This window comes from Pyrus communis, chromosome 17 (genome assembly GCF_041283825.1).
Source record: "Pyrus communis isolate YQ-2024b chromosome 17, ASM4128382v1, whole genome shotgun sequence".
In the NCBI taxonomy this organism is placed as follows: domain Eukaryota; kingdom Viridiplantae; phylum Streptophyta; class Magnoliopsida; order Rosales; family Rosaceae; genus Pyrus; species Pyrus communis.
The window spans coordinates 11,050,906-11,070,446 of NC_142581.1; the positions used below are offsets into that span (position 1 = coordinate 11,050,906).

Below are 19,541 nucleotides of genomic sequence, written 5' to 3' on the forward strand. Positions count from 1 at the left end.
AATCCTTCGCTATTTTTGCAAACAAAATACTAATTTTTTTTTTCATTTTTCTTTTTATTACTAACAACAAACTTTTCTTTTCTGTTTGGTTTCGGTAACAAACCAATTATTATTTTTCTTTAAATCAGACAACAAAATGCTTTTCTTAGTCTTTTCTCAGTCTCCACTTCCACAACTCTCTCTCTCTCTCTCTCTCTCTCTCCATATTTACAAACAGATCGACAAACGGGCGACACCCCTCCTGATACTTTCAAAGTCTCCACCCACCTTCGTCCTTTCCCCTCTCTCCCGTTTCTTCCCCGTATCGAAACGCGCATCTCATTTGACCGGAGATCACATCGCTGCTCGAAACGTTTTCAATTGCACTCGCTCCCGTTTTCATTTCCGGCTTTTCGATCCTGCAAAACAATTTGGACGCGGTTCCGTTGTTTCCAGATCGGAAAAACGTTTTCTTGGTCTCGCTGCGTGTTCGATGCTGTGCCTCTGGATCGGAGGGTAAGTGTTTGTTTGGTGCGATGGCCAGGGTCAGATCGTCGTCGTCGTCGAGTGGATTGAGGTACTGCAACCCGGCGTATTACTTGAAGCGGCCGAAACGCTTGGCTTTGCTCTTCATTGCATTCGTTTGCGTCACTCTTGTTGTCTGGGACCGTCAGACTCTCCTCAGAGAACACGAGGTTGGTCTCCTTCTCGGTTATTTTGGTTTCTTGATTTGGATTTTGAGTCTTGTATGCTCTGTTTGGTTGCCGAGAAAGTCTTGGGAAATGGGGATGAAATTTTTTATGTAAGTATGGATTGGCGGTTTACATTTTTAGGGTCTTTAACTGTGGATGGAAAAAGGGTTGATCGCGTTAGAGGGGAATTTGAAGCTCAGTAACTGCTATGATAAAATGTTTAATGTGTTTGTTTGCCTTCAATGTGTTTTTGTTTCAATAAGATTTCGAATCTTGGAGTAAGTGTTAAATTAGGCATGTGGAAAATGGTAATCTGATTGTTATAACTATGAGGGGAGGAGCATCTGGTTTAATGTAATTCATCATAAAATGTTATGGATGGCAGAAGCCTTTTATATGTAAGCTACAATTCCGGGTTATACGGAATTTGAAGAATGATGAATAAATTTCTCTTGAGATGCTGCATGAGTAGTAACGAGATTTCCAAGTGGCGAGAGTTTGCATTACTAATTGAACCTCTGTTGCATACCCGAGGTGTAAGAGTTGCACATGTTTTTTATTTTTCTCATCTAATGATCTTATTAATGAATGCAGGAAGAAGTTGCCAAGTTAAGCAAACAATTGAGCCATTTGAAAAGTTTGGTAAGCGTCTTATACCATGGTTTTTATTCATGCTTGAGCTACTTCTTGTATGTGGCCTTTAGTCGCCATCTTTTTCATCCATTTATTTGGGATGGGGTGGTACTTTTGCTGCCATAGCTATCAATCTCTGAATTTTTCACTCATAACACTTAAGGTTTAGTCTGACAGTCACCACCCCCCCCCCCCCCCCACCAACTGGCTGTCTGAAACGACTATAAAAGAATTTGAGAAACTTTATAAATTAATAAAGAGCTTTAAGTTCTTCTTATTCTGCCTCAACTGTTCTTTGAAATTGAACAAAATAGATCCTCTATGGTTATTTATAATCTGATTTCATTAGATATTTGTGCCTGGAGGTGAAGTGAACACATGTATCTCAGAATACCCTGAAGCAATATTTTAATCCATTTTTAAGGGGTTGATATGTATCAAGTTACAACTAATGGTATACTGTACACTCAGGTGGAAGACTCACAAAATGTGCAAGGTGATGCCACTAAAAAGATTATGTTGAAGGGCAGGGGTGGTGAGAAAGAGGTTGTCCTGGACCCAATTGACATTCAAAGAAGAGAAAAGGTCAAAGAAGCTATGATTCACGCATGGAGTTCATATGAGAAGTATGCATGGGGCCAAGATGAACTTCAGGTAACTTGAACCTTTCAGTTTACCATTGCCTATTTCATTTTTAAATAGCAGTTCACAGTGCTTTATGGCCTTTTCTCTACCTACGTGTTCCTTTTGTGCTATGTTATGAATTCAGTTTACAAGGTTTTAGTTTTCTTTTGGTGTATCTTTCGTTGATTGTTATTATAGCTTGCTGAAGTTGTGACTTTGTCAATGTTGTCATGCTTTGGGTTAACTTTCAGCCATTATGTAACTAATTAGAAAAGTTGTCCAACTTTCAGTCAGTATGTAACTAATTAGAAAAGTTATCACACATGAAGTTTCTGAAATTGTACGTACTAGGAATAATTATTAAGTTGATGACACTTTGTATCCACCTGAAGGCTGAAGCTGTGCTTCTTTTTATCCCAGTAAGCAAGCAAAAAATATTTGTCTCTAAATCTCTTAACCCTAAATCTTGTACTTATCTATCTCTGTTATCTCTTTTTAAGGAGCTTGTTCTATGATGCTGTTGGATCAGGTTTAAGGAGCTTGTTCTATAATTTTAACTTTACATGCCACTTTAAAATTTTAGAGTCATTTAGTGTTGTGAAGAATTATTTGGCCTTAGAAAATCTTTGGCCAAAGGTTTTCGAGTAGTGGAAAAAAGCTAGAAGGACTAAAAGGTTTACATTCCAAGGCTACGGTTGGGACTTGGTCAGTTTTGTCAGTTCAAGTCCAGGTCTCTATTATTTGTATCTGTCTTTTTCAAAAAAATAAGAGTCCGTAAGGAGGCAGAGAGGGACTTTTGGTGGAATGTCGTTGTTCTATATTCTGTTGGGCAGAGGTAAGCTGGATCTCTTATGATGTGTTGTGGCGGATAAGTGATGTACCAGTGGATAAATATTAAGAGAATTTAACGATGCGGTTTAAATTTAAAAAAAATTGCTAATTCCTATTGATTCAGTAAAACACATTAAGAAGCTGATGATATATATACTGATTTCTTAATCTGCTAGATTTTTCAGATTCCATCTGACATTTTGCTAAAAAAAATTAGTGTAGGTGTTCATGTCTCTATTCTGATAAACTCCGTTTCTGTTTCTGTGCTTGCTCAAGAATCTAGGAGCATTAAAGTTGTCTGGGCTCAGTCACAATTCTATTTGTACCGACCACAACTTGATACTGTTTTTTTTTGTACTTTCCATGTTACTGATGATGTTATTCTTTTTGTACAAATTTCTAACGTCAACGCTGTTTTGCATGTACACCAGCCGCAATCAAAGAATGGTGTTAATAGCTTTGGTGGTCTTGGAGCAACAGTAGTAGACTCGCTTGATACACTGTATATAATGGGTCTTCATGAGCAGTTCCAAAAAGCTAGAGAGTAAGTTGAAGTTTCTATTTTGATATTCTTTGGTAGCATACTCAGTGGAACAAATTAAGCTCTGGCTATTTGGCCATATGTAGGAGCATATATATGTAGTGTCATATATCTGTCAACTATCAAGTCCTATGTTGGGCCCTTTTTCTATGCCAGCCATTTTAGCTTCTTGTCCTTTTGCTCCTTCAACTTGAACCAGATTAATCTTTGCAACAGTGCTTTGAAAGATTGCACTGTGCAAACCATCCTACATGAACTTTTCTTTTGTTAATTCAAAAGAAAAGGAGAAGATTTCTCATTTCGTGCCATCCCTCATATTTACTTATCTCTATTATTTGCTACTCTCCTTCTATTATTTGCAACAGTGCTACGACTTTCATTTATTCATTTATATTCCCATTTTCTCTCTTTGGCATCTTTGTTTTTTCTTTTTGCCCGAACCTCATCCTACAGTGTTACATGTTACATCTTGTAACAAATGCTTTATAATTAGTATGTTATTCTTGGCAGGTGGATTGCAACCTCATTGGATTTTGACAAGGATTATGAGGCTAGTGTTTTTGAGACAACCATAAGGTTGCATTATAAGGTTTAATATATGGTTGATTTTAATTGTTTTCTCCCCCTTCATAAGAAATTGTTTGGGGCTTTCACTTTTATTTTCCTCCTTTGGTTTCTGAAAGCAGGTTTTCTGACGTATGATGTCTATTGTTTTTCTAAAATTTCCAGAGTTGTAGGTGGACTTCTCAGTGCATATGATCTCTCAGAAGATAAACTTTTCCTTGATAAGGCTAGAGAGATTGCAGACAGATTGCTGCCTGCATGGGATACACCTAGTGGGATACCTTACAACATTATCAACTTGGCACATGGAAGGCCGCACAATCCTTCATGGACTGGGGTAAGTAGTGTAAAAGAGCTAACATTTTCAGATAGTCTCTTGTAGTCTTTTTATGATATAAAATTAGCATAAGTTGAGTTTATTTATTATTAGTGTTGCATGCTTGTATCTCTTTCATGATTTCTCTGAAACAACATTTACTAGTGTTTTGAAATTTCATTTGATAAATTTTTGATATTTGAGTTCATTATGTTTTTAGGGTGAAAGTATTTTGGCAGATTCTGGCACAGAGCAGGTGGAGTTTATTGCTCTTTCTCAGAGAACAGGAGACCCAAAATACCAGCAGAAGGTACATATACTATAATGTTTACTAGTTTTTCTTATTTCCCCATCAAGTAGCACATTTACAGGAAATTCTATCTGATTTAACGTAACTCATGAAGTCAGTCATATTATGAATTGCTGCCCATATTAACATGCGTACAACGCTTAGATCAGTGACTTGTCATTTCATTGGTGTGAGAAACTAATTGCTTGTATGTTGATTTCTAGGCTGAGAAAGTTATAGTGGAGCTTAACAAAACTTTCCCTGATGACGGCTTGCTTCCTATTTATATTAATCCTGAAAGAGGAACTTCAGGACGCTCCATTATAACCTTTGGTGCCATGGGTGACAGGTAAGCATAAAGTTTGATATGAATCATGTAATATTCCGTTTCAGGTTTTATAGGGTATACTGGTGTGAGTGGCTTAAAACAATGGTGAAATTAACTTGACATATCGTTTGCAGCTTCTATGAATATTTACTCAAAGTCTGGATACAGGGGAATAAAACTTCAGCTGTAAAGCCGTACAGGTAAGAAGCTTGTCTTTGTCTTTAGATGATGATAACCACTTTTTTACAAAATGTTCTGTTAGGCTTTAAAAGCTTTCACAAGCATATCTGCTTGAAAGATCCTATTTACTCAATTTGTCATAAACTTAACAATAGAAATACAAAAAAGGAATCACGCAGCTTTGGCTCTGGTACTATGACCTGTATTCTTTAAGGGCAAAAGATATTGTCTTAGGTCAAAAGTCTTGTAGCTCCTCAATTTTAATTTATTTTTGAACTTTTTCTTTTCTAAAACTCTGGTTTGTGAAGTGGATATGTGGTCATGGTTTTTTTAAGTTTGTCTTGATGTCAAAATTCTTGTGGATTGTTGGAAGCAGAGATATGTGGGAGAAATCAATGACAGGTCTGTTGAGCTTGATCCGGAGAACAACACCATCATCTTTTGCATATTTGTGTGAGAAGAATGGAAACTCTCTCACAAACAAGGTAAATTATCATTTGCAGTTGCAGTATAATTAATGTCACGGCGATATTTACTTTGTTACATTTTGAGTTGCATTTCCATTGTATATGTAAATGCAGATGGACGAACTAGCGTGCTTTGCTCCAGGAATGCTGGCTTTAGGGTCATCTGGTTATGGTCCCGATGACTCTAAGAAATTCTTAACACTTGCAGAAGAGGTATTACTTCCTTGAAAGATTTTAGTTTCACCTTTGGAGATTGTAAGGCCCATTTAAACATACATTCCATGTCAGTGGGACAAGCCCTATTGATTGAGATAGTATGTGTGGGTTATTCTGCACACAACTTTTATTCTTGTTAGCAAAAAAGTTCAATTAAGCTTGCCAAATTATGTTACTATTTGGACCTTTGATTGATTCTGTAAGCCTATTTTTCAGCTTGCTTGGACATGCTATAACTTCTACCAGTCAACACCGACAAAATTAGCTGGAGAGAACTATTTCTTTTATGCTGGGCAGGTTAGTTATCCTGATTTTTGTTTAGACTATGAAATATAGTTAATATTTGCTCTGAGGGTGGTCTACGTTTGAAATTTCCAGGACTTGAGCGTGGGTACATCATGGAATATACTGAGACCAGAGACAATTGAATCACTCTTTTACCTCTGGCGTTTGACTGGCAACAAGACGTACCAAGAGTGGGGCTGGAATATATTTCAAGCATTTGAAAAGAACTCCCGCATAGAGTCAGGATATGTTGGACTGAAAGATGTATGCACCTCTTAAAACCATAACTAACATTTTATCTGCATTCAAGTTCTCTTTTACGTTACCTTTTATTCATGGTTGATTAATAATCTCTAGGGGCTGCAATTTTTTCTATTGTGTTTCATTGCTTCAATCTCATGAATATTTTGAACTAATCAAAGCCACTCGCTCGTCAGTACGCTGAGTCTTCAAGCAGGTGAAATAATGTTTGCCTTTACTGATTTTGCGGCTTATCATTAATGCCAGTTGTTGGTTGTTTCAGGTTAACACTGGCGAGAAAGACAATATGATGCAAAGCTTCTTTCTTGCGGAGACTCTCAAATACCTCTATCTTCTTTTTTCACCCTCGTCAGTCATCTCGCTAGACGAATGGGTTTTCAACACAGAAGCTCACCCAATAAAAATTGTGGCCAGGCATGACGCTGTCACTTCTGGAATAGCAAATGGGAACAACAGACCAAAGATTAGATTGCGCGGCAGGAAGGCAGGCCGAACACAAGAGTAATAGGTTTTGTTCAATCCTAGTGTAATTCAAGGGTCCAAGTAGATGAAGATTAGTCTGTTGAGATTCGATGTCCGCTTTTGTACGAGGAGGAACTGATTCGGCTCTACAAACTTCACGTGGCGGTGTTGTATTCTATGGTAACACATTTGTGCTCTTCTTTCTTCACAGTGATGGATCTGTAACATAGCATATATACAGAGATCATTCCCCGGTCGTCACCTCACAGGAAAATGGATATTCATCTCTTATTCCCCATTTGGGAATATATGGAATATGCCTTTGGTTTAAACTTTTTACCCCCTCCATTTGACATGTCTATGCCACTTGTTATAGTGAATTGCTTATTTCGGTAAAACCTCGACCTGTATTATTCCTTTGCTATATTTAGATGATTTTTCGGAAAATGTCAGAAAAGTAAGAAGAGCTAAAATTTGATTAAAAATTATCACTTGTGATATGATTGTATATATACTATATGGCACAACATAAGCAATTTTTTAAAAAGTGCAGCAATTCCAAACTGACCATTAGCTACTTCAGCGGTGGATTTAATCACTCTACAAACTTACAACTCATGTTATAACACGTGAACTTATTGACATTAGACCTTAGGTTCATTTACTGATGTGTAATAATATATATTATCTTTATTTATATTATGACACATAATGTACCTGCTCGTGTTGTTCATATACTTAAAAAAAATCTCTCATTTACATGGGGTTGTCAGTTGTCACACTTGCTAGCATGGTACAAGTTCAGAAAATGTTTTTTGGACAAATGGTTCAGAAAAGGTTTTCAGTTCCGATTGTAGAGGAGTACTACTTGTCTGAGGTCCCTTATTTGCAAGGAGATTTGTCTCTGTACTCGAGAATTCTGATGTGTATTTTTTTTCTACAGAAGCAATATAGTTTCATTATCACAAACAATCAATTACAAGCGTGCAGATAGGTACATTAGCACATAACGCAAATGATTTTAAACTCCTATACGACTACCACACAAACCACACCACTAGAATGAGGAGTCACAGACATATATGCCCCATAGACAAGATGTAACATACCAAGCACCGAAACCCTCTCAAAAGCCATCACAAACAATGAGGCTACAAAAGTGTAGTAGTGACACAAACAACTTCGGAAGCAACACTGACAAACCAAAATAACTAAGGAGGTAGATTGTATGCCTTGTCATTTTCATACTCTCCTCATGTTCTTTTGTTTGTGTGGTCACGGTTAAGTCACGTCAACATTTTATATTCTTATTACTTTTTGTTTTATTATTTCTATAAAAATTAATATAAAATGTTAACGTGGTTTAACCGTGACCACACATCACAGGAGGGCATGTGAAGAGTATGGAAATGAAAGGGGCAGACAATCCATCTCCAATAAGTAAACTGAAAAATAAATGACGTGTCCACAATGAAGATGCAGGTGCAGAATAGGCAGAAGGCGTGGGTGACAGAGGCACGTGCAGAATTGGCAGGAGGCGTGGGAACTATTTAGCCAAAATTGACAACATATTTTGTTTGAGAGATACTTTGATTCCACAAAATTATGAATGAATTCTTACTTCTAAAATTTCGTGTTTATGGTGTCACACTTCAACACATATCTTATAACTTTGTGGAGTCATAATTTGAGAAGAGATCTTTTTCGGATCTCTTTCATCAAGGTCATCGAATCAAGTGATCCGAGCTTTTGAAATTTCATCAAACGGTCCACCTGTTTTGACCCGTTAAAAGCTATAATAATTTTTTACCGTTGGATGAAATTTCAAAGACCCGATTCACTTGATCCGGTTATCTTAGTGGAAGAGATCCATCTTCTCGTCATAATTGACTTGTTTTGATCGTGAATATGTGACATCGACATGTATCTCATAATTGACTACGAATTCTTCCCCAGACAAATTAAAGTAACTCAAAATACCACATTATCAAAAAGGGAAATAAAAGATTAAAGAAAAGTGACGAGTACCAACAATCAAAACAAGTAAATTAGGGTCAAAAAAAGGAGAAAAATTAACATGAACTGTTATTAACATTTTAAAATTTTCATTTTACACTCTTTATAAATGTAATTTCTTTTTAATTATAAAAAATTAAGTGCGAAATGAAAATTTTGAAATACGAATAATAATTCTCAAATTATCGAGGAAGACGAAGGGTTTTTGCTCAAAAGAGGAAAAATTGAACGGTTGACAGCTATCAGGACTTTATTGGTTTCAGATACTTATTGGGAATGCTGACCTGGCATGCCAATCGACCTCTTTTTACATCACAGTGAGTCGAATAAAAAAAGGTGCCCTGAAACTCCTCCTCCCTCTCTCAAATACTAATCCTTCGCGCCCTTTTAGCCTTCATTCGATATCACAACCCTCTCTCTCCCTCTCTCTGAAGCTTCCTTCATTGTTGCCGGCAAGTCTCTCTCTCTCTTACACCTTTGTGATGATTTCAACTTTTGGGTGAAAAAAGTTTGGATCTTTGTGTTTATTATGCTGCCTTCTGTTTTTGTATGATTTTTTATGTCAATTTTGTGTCTTTGGTGGAAAAAGTTTGAATCTTTGGAGTTAATAAGGTAAAGATTGATGTTCACTCGTTGTTTGTGTATATACATGTATGTGTGTATATCTATATATATATATGTGTGTGTGTGTGTGTGTGTGCGCGCGTGTGTGTGTATGATTGTTGTGTTTGTGTGGTTTTGGTGAAAAAGAGGTGACTGTTTTTCGGGAAATTTTCATGTTTTAGATAGAAAAGGTGGAAGCTTTGGAGTTCATAGATAGGATGGACTACAGAAACTTGCCAGTAGCAAAGAGAACCAGGAAGAAGAATCGTTCAGGTGGCTCGGCCGCTGTGAGTCGAGAGTACGTGTCTATATCTGATGAGAGTGAGGAAGAGTCCAGAGCCTATGAGTCACTTGATGTTTCTGATGAGGCCAATGCAGCTCCAGCCACAGCCTCAGGAGGTAAGCACAAGAAGAAAAGGCTCGGGAAGCGAAAATCCAGTTAACAGGTCCAAGAAAGGGATGTTTGGTACATCGATGGACTATGAGTATGTGGATGTTTCTGATGATGGTAAGGAGGCCAGTGTGGAGATCATTGGTGAGGATTCAAATGATCCCATGGATTTTGATGATGTACATAGTGCAGGATCAATGAATGGCAAGAAATCTGACCCAGTTGATCTGGAGGCTAGTGATGATGATGTAGTGTGTTTAGGCGAAGAGGGAGGAGAAGGAGGAAGAGGTTTCGGTTCTTTGAATTTGGAGACAAGTGATGCCAATGATGAGGTTGCTTCTGATAGCTCAGATGAATCTGAGGCCACTGAGGAGGTTGCTTCTGATGTTTCCAACAGCTCACATGATTCAGAGACCGTCCTGTTTAGTGAAGAGGAAAGCGCTCATTCGGATGACAAGAATTATGACCCAGAAGAGTCGGAAAGTTCTGAGTTTTCTGAGGAGTCAAGTTCATCTGGTGGAGATGGCCAGTGGAGCGATGAAAGTGATGCTGATATGAAGAAGGGGGAGAATGCTAATAAAAGGGAGAAGAAAAAGGGAAGTGGGAAAGCGAAAAAGGGGGAAGGTGTTCAGGATAATATTGAGGTGAATAAGGTGCATTATATTGATGAAGGGGAAGTTAAAAGGGGATTTAGAAAAGAGGGAAAGGGGAAAACTGTTGAGGGTGGTGTCGAGGTGAAGAAGGGGCAGCATTCTAGTAGAAAAGATGTTACTGCTCTTCTATTGAAGTTCTGTTTTGGATCTAAGGAGCCAAGTGTACCAGAGAAGCCAGAACTTGATCCAGAAGAAAACGAACTTTGGTATGAATTTCGCTTTTCTCTCAGATCTTGTGATATTGGTTCCACTGGATCTAATAGGGTAGGTTGGCATAAATTCATCATTCACTCTGATCTTGAAAGTACATAATCGTTATCGTGTTGTGTATTTTCACTTTGGTGTATGACCTTACAATTAGTTGTTGGACTGTAGCAATGATCCGATCAGTACATATTCGTTGTTAGTAGCTCAGTCATTAATTAGTTGTTAAGTTTTGATTGTAAGTGAATGTATTTGATTGGCAGGTTGGAAATCAAGATTCACTCCCCACTATTCATGAAGAGGATACTGCTACCCTTTGTAAGCGAGGGAGTCATCAGCTTATACTCGATGAAGAGATTGGACTCCGATGCAAATTTTGCACTTACTTAGCCAAGGAGATCAAATATATTTTTCCAGAATTTGTAAGTTTACGCATGTTTCTTTTAGTACGAGTTAAAACCTTTTCTTATGTTATCATTTTTCATTTGCACTAAAACATAAAATCTAGTTAATTCTTATGGAAACAGTGTAACACTGAGTATAGAGCACCGCCTGTTGTTTGGAACATGCTTTAGTACGCATCCATTGTTGGAACTTTTATTCATAGAGGTTTTAGAGACTTAGAGCAAGCACTTGTCAACCTAGGTGGTCGGAGGGATTTGGAATGAAAGTACACTGTTTTCGTAACAGGAAAAGAAAAACTACGCTGTGTTTCTGCTGCTTACCCCGTAACTTGAGTTGGCTTGGCTCTAGGGCAAACTGACAGTTCAAGTTGTTACCCCGATTGGCATATTTCAGCTGCTATCTGTTTATCGTTATTTGTTATTATTAGATCTATATTGTGTCTGTGAACAGCTCTAACATATGTTCGTTCGGACTTGACCATTGTTTTAGTACTTTGGGTACTCAAGCTTCTGGTGCTTAACTCGCCAGTTCTTTATGTTTCTGTGTACTCAGCTTGAAAAGGTTTTTTTTTTCTTCTGCATCTGCGATTCTTTGTTGATCTAATTGCTGGCGAGTTCATATTAAAAAACATTGCAACTTGTTGGTTTCAATCATTCAAATTGGAATTATCAAGTTAGTTAAAAAAATATCCTTGGAATGTTTCTGGCCAATCTGAAATTCTTGTTAAGAATCTGTTGACTCTAATCAAGCATACGCTTTGAATGAGTTGGCATATAGGGTCTAATTTTCTGTTCCTTGTTTACCTTCCTTGTCTGCATTCTCATACTGTAACTGCGTGCTTATCAACTTAATTTTCATGATTTGGCATATCAAATATGTGATTTTTCTCTTCGTTATGCACATTCCAGGTTGAGAATCCTTACGAAAAATTTGGCAGAAGAGGCTTTGAAACTGACAACTAGTGTTTTAACCTTTGTTTTACGTTTTTGAGTCAGTTTTCAAGTGATTTAGCAATCCCTCCTAATCCCCGGTTAAGAACGATCCCTACTTATACATATACTACAATTGTCAAAAGAGGGTTTTAATTTGTGTGCTTATATATTCCGCATCAAGCACTCGCTAACATTTATGACACATATACTTAGCAAAATAAAGAAAACAAAATCAATCCCATTTTAGAAACTTAGCTTATAAATCATGACATACAGAACTTCTTGCAGTTGTTTGTCACACCAACACATAATATGCATGGGCGTGTGGTTTAGGTCTAAGCACGAATACCTAGTACATCATTGTATTCAAAAGAACTTTGATGGGACTTACACATCACACCAAGTCATTATGCAGACATGACGAGTCTAATCACTCAAAGAATTTCATTTCTTCATATAAAGATACTAAACCAATAACTTAAAATCTTGAGTTGTTAGTCATACCACATTAGCATGATGATGTGGTATAAGCAGGCCCAGCTCAGGCCTAGTGCCACCAGGGCCCAAAATTGAAAGGGGCACCACAAAAAAATATTCCAAATAATTAGGTATTTAAAAAAAAAAATTGTTTAGAGCCCAAAATAGGGGTTGGAAGGCAAGAGCCCAAGTGTGAGTGTCAAATAGAACGGCCCAAGTTTTGGGCATTAAAAATAACATAAAATAAAAAATAACATAAGGGGACCACTATTCCCCCAATCATCTATAAGTTACTAAAGGCTTGTTTGGTATCCTATTTTAAAATTTTTATAATTTCTCAAAACATATTTTTAAGATTTTTTTTTAAAACAATTTTCTTTAAGACTCAAAAACTTGTTTGGTATGCGATTTAAAATTTTTAAATCTTACAACTTAAACTGGACAAAGAGATCCAAAAAGAGGGGGTCGAGAGAGAAAGAGGAGATAGGAGAAAAGAAAATAAGAGATAATTGGAGGAAATATCAAGAAGTGAGAGGATTGGAGGAGATAGAGAGGAAGCGGAGTGAGAGAAATAACCGAAAAAATGAAGAGAGCGGATTGAAGGTGAGACGAAAAAGGTAAAAAAAAAAAAAAGAGAGAGAAAGAAAAGAGAGATAACTTTGAAGTGAGAGGGGAGGAGGGAGAGAAAAGAAATAAATGAGTTTAAGTTTAAAAACTCTAAAAACTCACTTTTTGTGTTTTTAGATAATAGACTATATTTTTGAATTAGTTTTGAGTTCAATTTTTTAAAATAGTCCTACCAAACAAGTTTTTAAGGCCTAAAACTTGAAAATTGTTTTTGGTTTAAAAAGTTGGATTCAAGTAAAATACCAAACATGTTCTAACATTTCAAACCTTTTTCCTGATTCCCCAGTCCCCCCCAGCCCACTTTGTTCCGCACTGCTGATGTCTCTGTTCTTTTCTCTTTAATTTCATTGGCTGCAAGCCTGCAAGTGCAGCATTTTAACTCCCAAGTTGCTGCACTGCAGCTTCATTCTTCAAGCTCGAGCCCTGACAGACATGTCCTTTTCAGCAACATTCACCAACCCCTTTGAGTTTTGAGGTAACTTAATTTTTAAAATTTGAATAATTATTAATTCATAATTTAATATAAAATTTTACAAGTGATATAGAATTATATGGTAATTGATGTATCGAATTGTTGTTGTTGATTAATTGAATTATTTGATTTCATTTCAAACCCAATTTTTTGGTTCAATTGTATCAATTTTTATAATATGTTAGACTATGTGTTAGTGCTTTGATAATATATAATAGATGTTAATGTTTTTATAATATATAATATGTGTTGGAAAGATAATTTTGATAGGAAATTTTTGTTATATCATGTGTAGGTAATTTTTGCAAACAAATTATTGAAGCCATGTCTTTTAGGAAACAACTCTCTGGTAGTATGAAAAGAAAAAAAAGAAGGCAAAGGATAACGAAATTTGCGAAAGTTTAAGAGGATCACTTAATAATTTTTTTCTCTACAAAGAATGAGTCAGTTGAAAATTTGAGAGGAAATGATGTTGGTGAAGAGTCACAAAATGTTGGGGAGTCTTATGATCATGAAATTGGTGGTTATGTGGAGAAAGATGTTTATGACGAGTCTCGTGACCATGAAAATGGTGGTGGTTTAGAGGAAAATGTTGGTGATGAGTCTCAAGACCATGAAAATGGTGGTGATGTGGATTTAAATGTTGATGATGATCATATTGGTGTAGAGGAAACTATTGAATCTCTTGAACCTAATTTCCATTTAAACATTTATGATCCAAGAGTTTGAGATGGTCTTAATGCAGAAATGAGAGCAGTACTTGTAGAAAATGGACCAATTCGAGAAACTAATCTCACTTATCCTTAAGGACAAACTCTCTAGAAAATTTCCCTCACACTATTACGATTGAAAATTACGAACGGATTAAATTTAAGATAGGAAATGGCTTGTGTACTCAAAAGAGTAGGATAAAGTCTTTTGCTTTTGTTGTAAATTGTTTAAAACAATTGCATCAAAAAGTGAGTTAGTAAAAGATGGAATTAGTGATTTGAGACATCTTGGAGAGAAGCTTGACCAACATGAAAAGAGTAAACAACATCTCACTAATTCGAGAACTTGGGTTGGATTGAAAAGTAGATTGACAAAAAATCAGACAATTGATAAAGAATTTCAAATGTGAATCAAGAAAGAGACAAATCATTGGAAACAAGTGATGCTTAGAATTATTGTTGATGTGAAATGTCTTGCCATACGTAATTAGCATTTCGTGGAACAAATGAAAGACCTTATGAAGACTCTAATGTCAACTTCTTAGGTTTACTTGAAATGATTGTGGAGTTTGATTCAATAATGCAAAAGCATTTTCGATTCATTGAGAATAAAGAGATTCATCATCAATATTTGAGTCATAAAATCCAAAATGAGTTGATAGCTACTTTAGCTTCAAAAATCAAAACCGCAATCATTAAAAAAAGTAAAAAAAGCCAAACAAGGGAAAGGACCATTAAAGCTTATATATTTCAACCTAGAAATTTAGTGGGTAATTAAATTAAATTATTTTATTTTATTTGTTCTTAAGAAAATACAAACTTTATGGCATTGGCGCCATGGGCATCTGGATTCTGGGGTTGACCTCGTATTAATGTTTTTTATAAAAAAAAAAAAAAAAAAATTATTGAAGTCGGAGCAATCAAATGTTTAAGTTATTTATTATATTTCAGCATAAGAACAGGTAACGTCGTTTTTGCTTACATGAACGGTGAATTTTTGTCGAGTCTGTTATTTTTCATTAATTTATATGTCCATGAGGGTGTTTTTTTTAAATCAGATAAAGGTTAGGCTTTTTTCTATTTTATTTTGAGAAAAAAAAAATTTATTTATTGGTTTTAGTTTTTATGGATCTCTATTTCTGATTATTTTTACAAATTTGGAAACAAGAGCAATTGGAAATCTTCTGATACATTTGAAATTTGTTTCCTTTTCTTACAGATCCCCATTTTTTTTTGTACATTGTCATTTCAAAGACATTGAATGGTCGTAAAGTACATTGTATTGGACCACCAATTAGCAAGATTAGCATTAAGGGGGCGTTTGTTTGCCCTCACTAAGTTGGGCTGGACTGGACTGGACTAGCTATTAGTCCAATACTGTGTTTGTTCCATGCTGGGACTAACATTAATGAGACTAAAGGGGACTAGCATGGACAAAACCCTTCACTAAAAGGTCTTAGCGAGACCCCCCAATAACCATGGGACTAGCTAAGACTATCCTCTCTTTTTCGTCCTCATCATGCTCAACGACCACTCTTGACAGACTCCTCATCATCTCCGGTCACCTAGATCAATCATTAACTTTCCGACTCTCTTTCAGATCCATTTCACAACCAACTTTCATACAAAATATACCAAATTGAAGCTGGAAGTGACAAGATTACGATTTTACCTGAATCAAGGCCAAAATGTGGTCGAATGTGGCTGGAAAATGGCCTGGAAGTCTCGGCCTGTTTGGGCTTCTTCAAATCCATGACAAATTCGAGCATTCAAAGCTAAGATCTCGGTCCAGGGATGGTGATGAATTTTTTGGCGGTGCTAACTTCATCCAATTTAACGAGGGTTGGCCGGAAAACACATCGAGAAACCTACAACTCGTCGGGAAAATTGGAGCCGTGAGGTTCCATTCGAACAACGCATAGCTAGAGAGGGAGGGAGGACAGAGAAATAGAGACTGGAATCAATAAGGAGTTTGACCAGGAATGAGAAAGAGACATGAATTGAGAGGTCTAAGAGGAAAAAAAGAGGGAGAGGGTGGGACGATGAGAGAAGAGGAAAAGAGTGGGACGGAAATGGTAGGAAAAAATGAAGAAAAAGATAAGATCATAATAAAATATTAATAATTTATATATTAAATAATATAATATTATAATTTGTTATTATCCAGCTTCTTAGTCCAATACTGCACCAAACGCTTCACTAAGTTAGTCCAGTTTAGTCTAGTCTAAGCCAGTCCAGCTTAGTCCTTGAAGTTAATCCAGTCCGAGATAATCCGGCGCAACAAACGCCCCCTAACTACCTTGCCAAACAGTTACAAACCTAAAAAAAAAGGAAAACAAAAATCTCACCCAGAAAAGGAAAACAAAAAGAATGGAAAAGGGGCCAAAATTGCATAACTAAGAATTCCAAAACCTAAACCTAACCCTAAACCTATATACCCCTATCCTTCACCAACCCTCCACCCTCCCTATAAATAGACCCAACCTCCACCCGCCCTATAAATAGACCCAAATATTGAGCGTTTGTGCACACACAAAAAGTAAGTGATCTTCTAGAGTGTAATCGGGGTTAATCTAGATGCAGTTAGAATGTGAATGGCAGCTTCAAAACCTCTAGATGATGGTGAAGACGAGGCTGATGAAGAATATCTTATGGTTCTCAACCCAACTATCGAATCATTGATTTACCAGAGAATTTACCAGAGAGGTATTATATATAAAGGCTTTTTAGCACCCCTCTTAAGGAATTTTACCACCTCTTTATTTATAATTTGTGTTGTTAAATTTTTTTATTCATGACCATATGTTTATTTATGTTATCATAATTTGGTTCTTGGATCTAGTTCCATAGTTTTCAGTTTTTCATATTCATCTTCAACTTCTAATATGGTTTTTGGTGTCGTTAATTATAATCCAAGATCAAAAAGTAAATATAACCTTTGAATATATGCAGGAAACTATTATTGGCTCGAAAATTCTAATCATGCATTATTTATAAGAGTATTTTTCTTTCTAAACATAGTATCTTGGATACATTCATCTATATGGTGTCTTGGGTCACGAGCTGTCAAACAGCAGCAAAAAATTGGGTTTCCAGTTTCAAGACTTTATTTTTCTTTTTGGCATAACTTTCAATTTAGAGCTCCGTTTTGTACAAACTTTATATGCTTTTAAAGTACAGAACACAAACTTCAAAACCCATATATAATTACATGATTTGGTTTAGTTTTGAATGTTCCAAAGTGAGCCTAAACTTGGTCCAATAGTGTTGTTTTTCTAAAATGTGTAAAATGGATTGTGAACTACGATTGGCTTGATCCTTCTGAAGGGTACGTAGGCAGTCTAACGCAAAGTTAGATGCAGCCATAAAATAAACAAGATTAAATATTAGTGGAAAAATCATCAAAGAGAGAAATGTTAGCATGGTTAATAACATAAAGGGTAACTATGACATTTTTGTGACTATCACCATAGTTAGTTTACGTATAAAATTTCTGGGGTGTTACATTTCATCTCAAATTTCGACTTCAAATGTGAGGTAGTTCTTTGGAACTCTTTAGGAGTTCCGATGAGGTTCATGTCATCGACTTACACTGTAACGATCGCAAAACTGGAATGTGACTTCTTAATGAACACACAAGGGCATAATTCGTTGTTCATATATCCTTAACTAGTCAAATACTCACTCATACGGTTATACCACATTCTTCTGGATTGCTTCAAACTGTAGAGTAAACGCCTCAGCCGAATTAAGAGTGTGTTCTGGGGTTTGGAAATATTTGATCTAGTCAATGTAAGTCCTTCGAGAACTTTTATAGAAATTTCTGTATCAAGATCCCCATAGAGATACGCAGTTACTACGTCCATCAGCTGCATACTCAGTTTTTCGGGAACTACCAAATTGATAAGGTAGCAAAAAGTAATCACATCCATAACGGGTGAATAAGTTTCGTCATAGTCAATCTCGGGGCATTTTGAGAAGCCTTGCGCAACAAGACGAGCTTTATAATGCACAATTTTGTTCTTCTCATTTTCAAACGAAAACCCACTTGTAGCCAACAGGCTTCACATGTGGAAGAGTATAAGCTACAGGTCTAAACACCTTACATTTCTCAAGCAACTCGAGTTCGACTTGGACTGCTTGTTTCCAGTTTGACCAATCAGTTCTACGTCGACATTCATCAACGGAACAGGGTTCAATGTCATCGCTCAACATGATCTCAGTGGCTACTGCATATGCTAATGCATCGTCGATGATCATCCCATTTCTATACCAAACATCATCCAAGCTAGCATAATGGGTCGAAATCTCATGATTCTCGATAGGTGGATTCGTCTCTTCAAGGACGGTTCTGTAATCTAGAATTTCATCATGAGTTGGATAGAATGAGTAGGCGATAGTCGGATTCACAGTAGGCTCTTCAGGGGCCTGTGTCATTGGTTTCCTCTTCCCAGGGTGTGAATCCTTTAAACCAAGTGGTCTGCCACGCTTATGTGTAGGGGCAGATGATTGGCTAGCTACTAATGTACGGTGATCGGCCAATGTGGCGTTCTAAGCCTTTAAAAGGGAAGTTCATCGTGCATTTGGTACATCCATCTTTGCAAGCACATTCACAGCTGGAATATGTGATCTTGTCATCGCGCTAGATCGGTGAAAGCATCTAGAATGCTTTGAAGATATAATATGCGTTGCACTTTAGTTTAAGACTGAGTAGTGCGGGGATCTAAATGAAACAAATTGGGAGTCGTCCATGATAATTCGCGTCGTTCATCAGGAATGTTGACGTTCTTATCTCCCTCTAACAACGAGAAGACTATGTCATAGAAATGACAATCCACGAAACGAGCAGTAAATAGATCGCTGTCAAAGGTTCTAAGTAACGAATTATCAAAGGAGAATCATATCTGACATAGATTCCCATCCTTTGCTGAGGCCTTATTTTTGTACTCAAGGGCAATGCCGACACATAGACCGCACAACTAAAAATGTGCATATGCAATATGTTGGGTTTGTATCCGGTAACCAACGGAAGGGCGCTATATGGTTGTGTAGCAACAGGCCTCAGGTGGACAAATATGGCTATGTGCAATATTGCATGACCCTAAGCAGCAATCGGAAGCTTGGTATGTATTACCAACGATTGAGCAATCATTTGTAAGCGCTTAATGAATGCCTCTTCCAAGCTGTTCTGGTTGTGAACATGGGGTACTGGATGTTAAACTTTAACCCCAACTGATATGCAAGAGCCATTAAAAGTTTTAGATGTGAATTCTCTAACATTATCCAATCAAATAGATTTGATCGAATAATAATCATGGTGGTAAGCCCTGAGCTTGATAACCTAAGCCAACAGTTTGGAGAATGCAGCATTCCTTGTGGACAA

General features: G+C 36.7%; 2 protein-coding genes across 2 annotated transcripts; both read left to right on the forward strand.

Moving 5' to 3' along the window:
* Positions 1–138: 138 nt before the first annotated feature.
* Positions 139–7,066, forward strand: LOC137708261 (mannosyl-oligosaccharide 1,2-alpha-mannosidase MNS1). The gene is made up of 14 exons (XM_068447302.2): positions 139–674; positions 1,266–1,313; positions 1,776–1,958; positions 3,191–3,303; positions 3,811–3,876; positions 4,030–4,201; positions 4,401–4,490; positions 4,694–4,818; positions 4,932–4,997; positions 5,354–5,462; positions 5,559–5,657; positions 5,877–5,957; positions 6,039–6,209; positions 6,469–7,066. Exons 1-14 carry the CDS (start codon positions 516–518, stop codon positions 6,709–6,711), a joined length of 1,725 nt encoding a protein of 574 aa, XP_068303403.2. The 5' UTR covers positions 139–515; the 3' UTR covers positions 6,712–7,066.
* Positions 7,067–9,480: 2,414 nt separating this feature from the next.
* On the forward strand, positions 9,481–11,903 carry LOC137709078 (uncharacterized). Its single transcript, XM_088688640.1, has 3 exons — positions 9,481–10,537; positions 10,799–10,957; positions 11,849–11,903. The coding sequence occupies exons 1-2, from the start codon at positions 9,603–9,605 to the stop codon at positions 10,923–10,925; spliced, it is 1,062 nt and encodes a 353-aa protein (XP_088544766.1). The 5' UTR covers positions 9,481–9,602; the 3' UTR covers positions 10,926–10,957; positions 11,849–11,903.
* Positions 11,904–19,541: the final 7,638 nt, after the last annotated feature.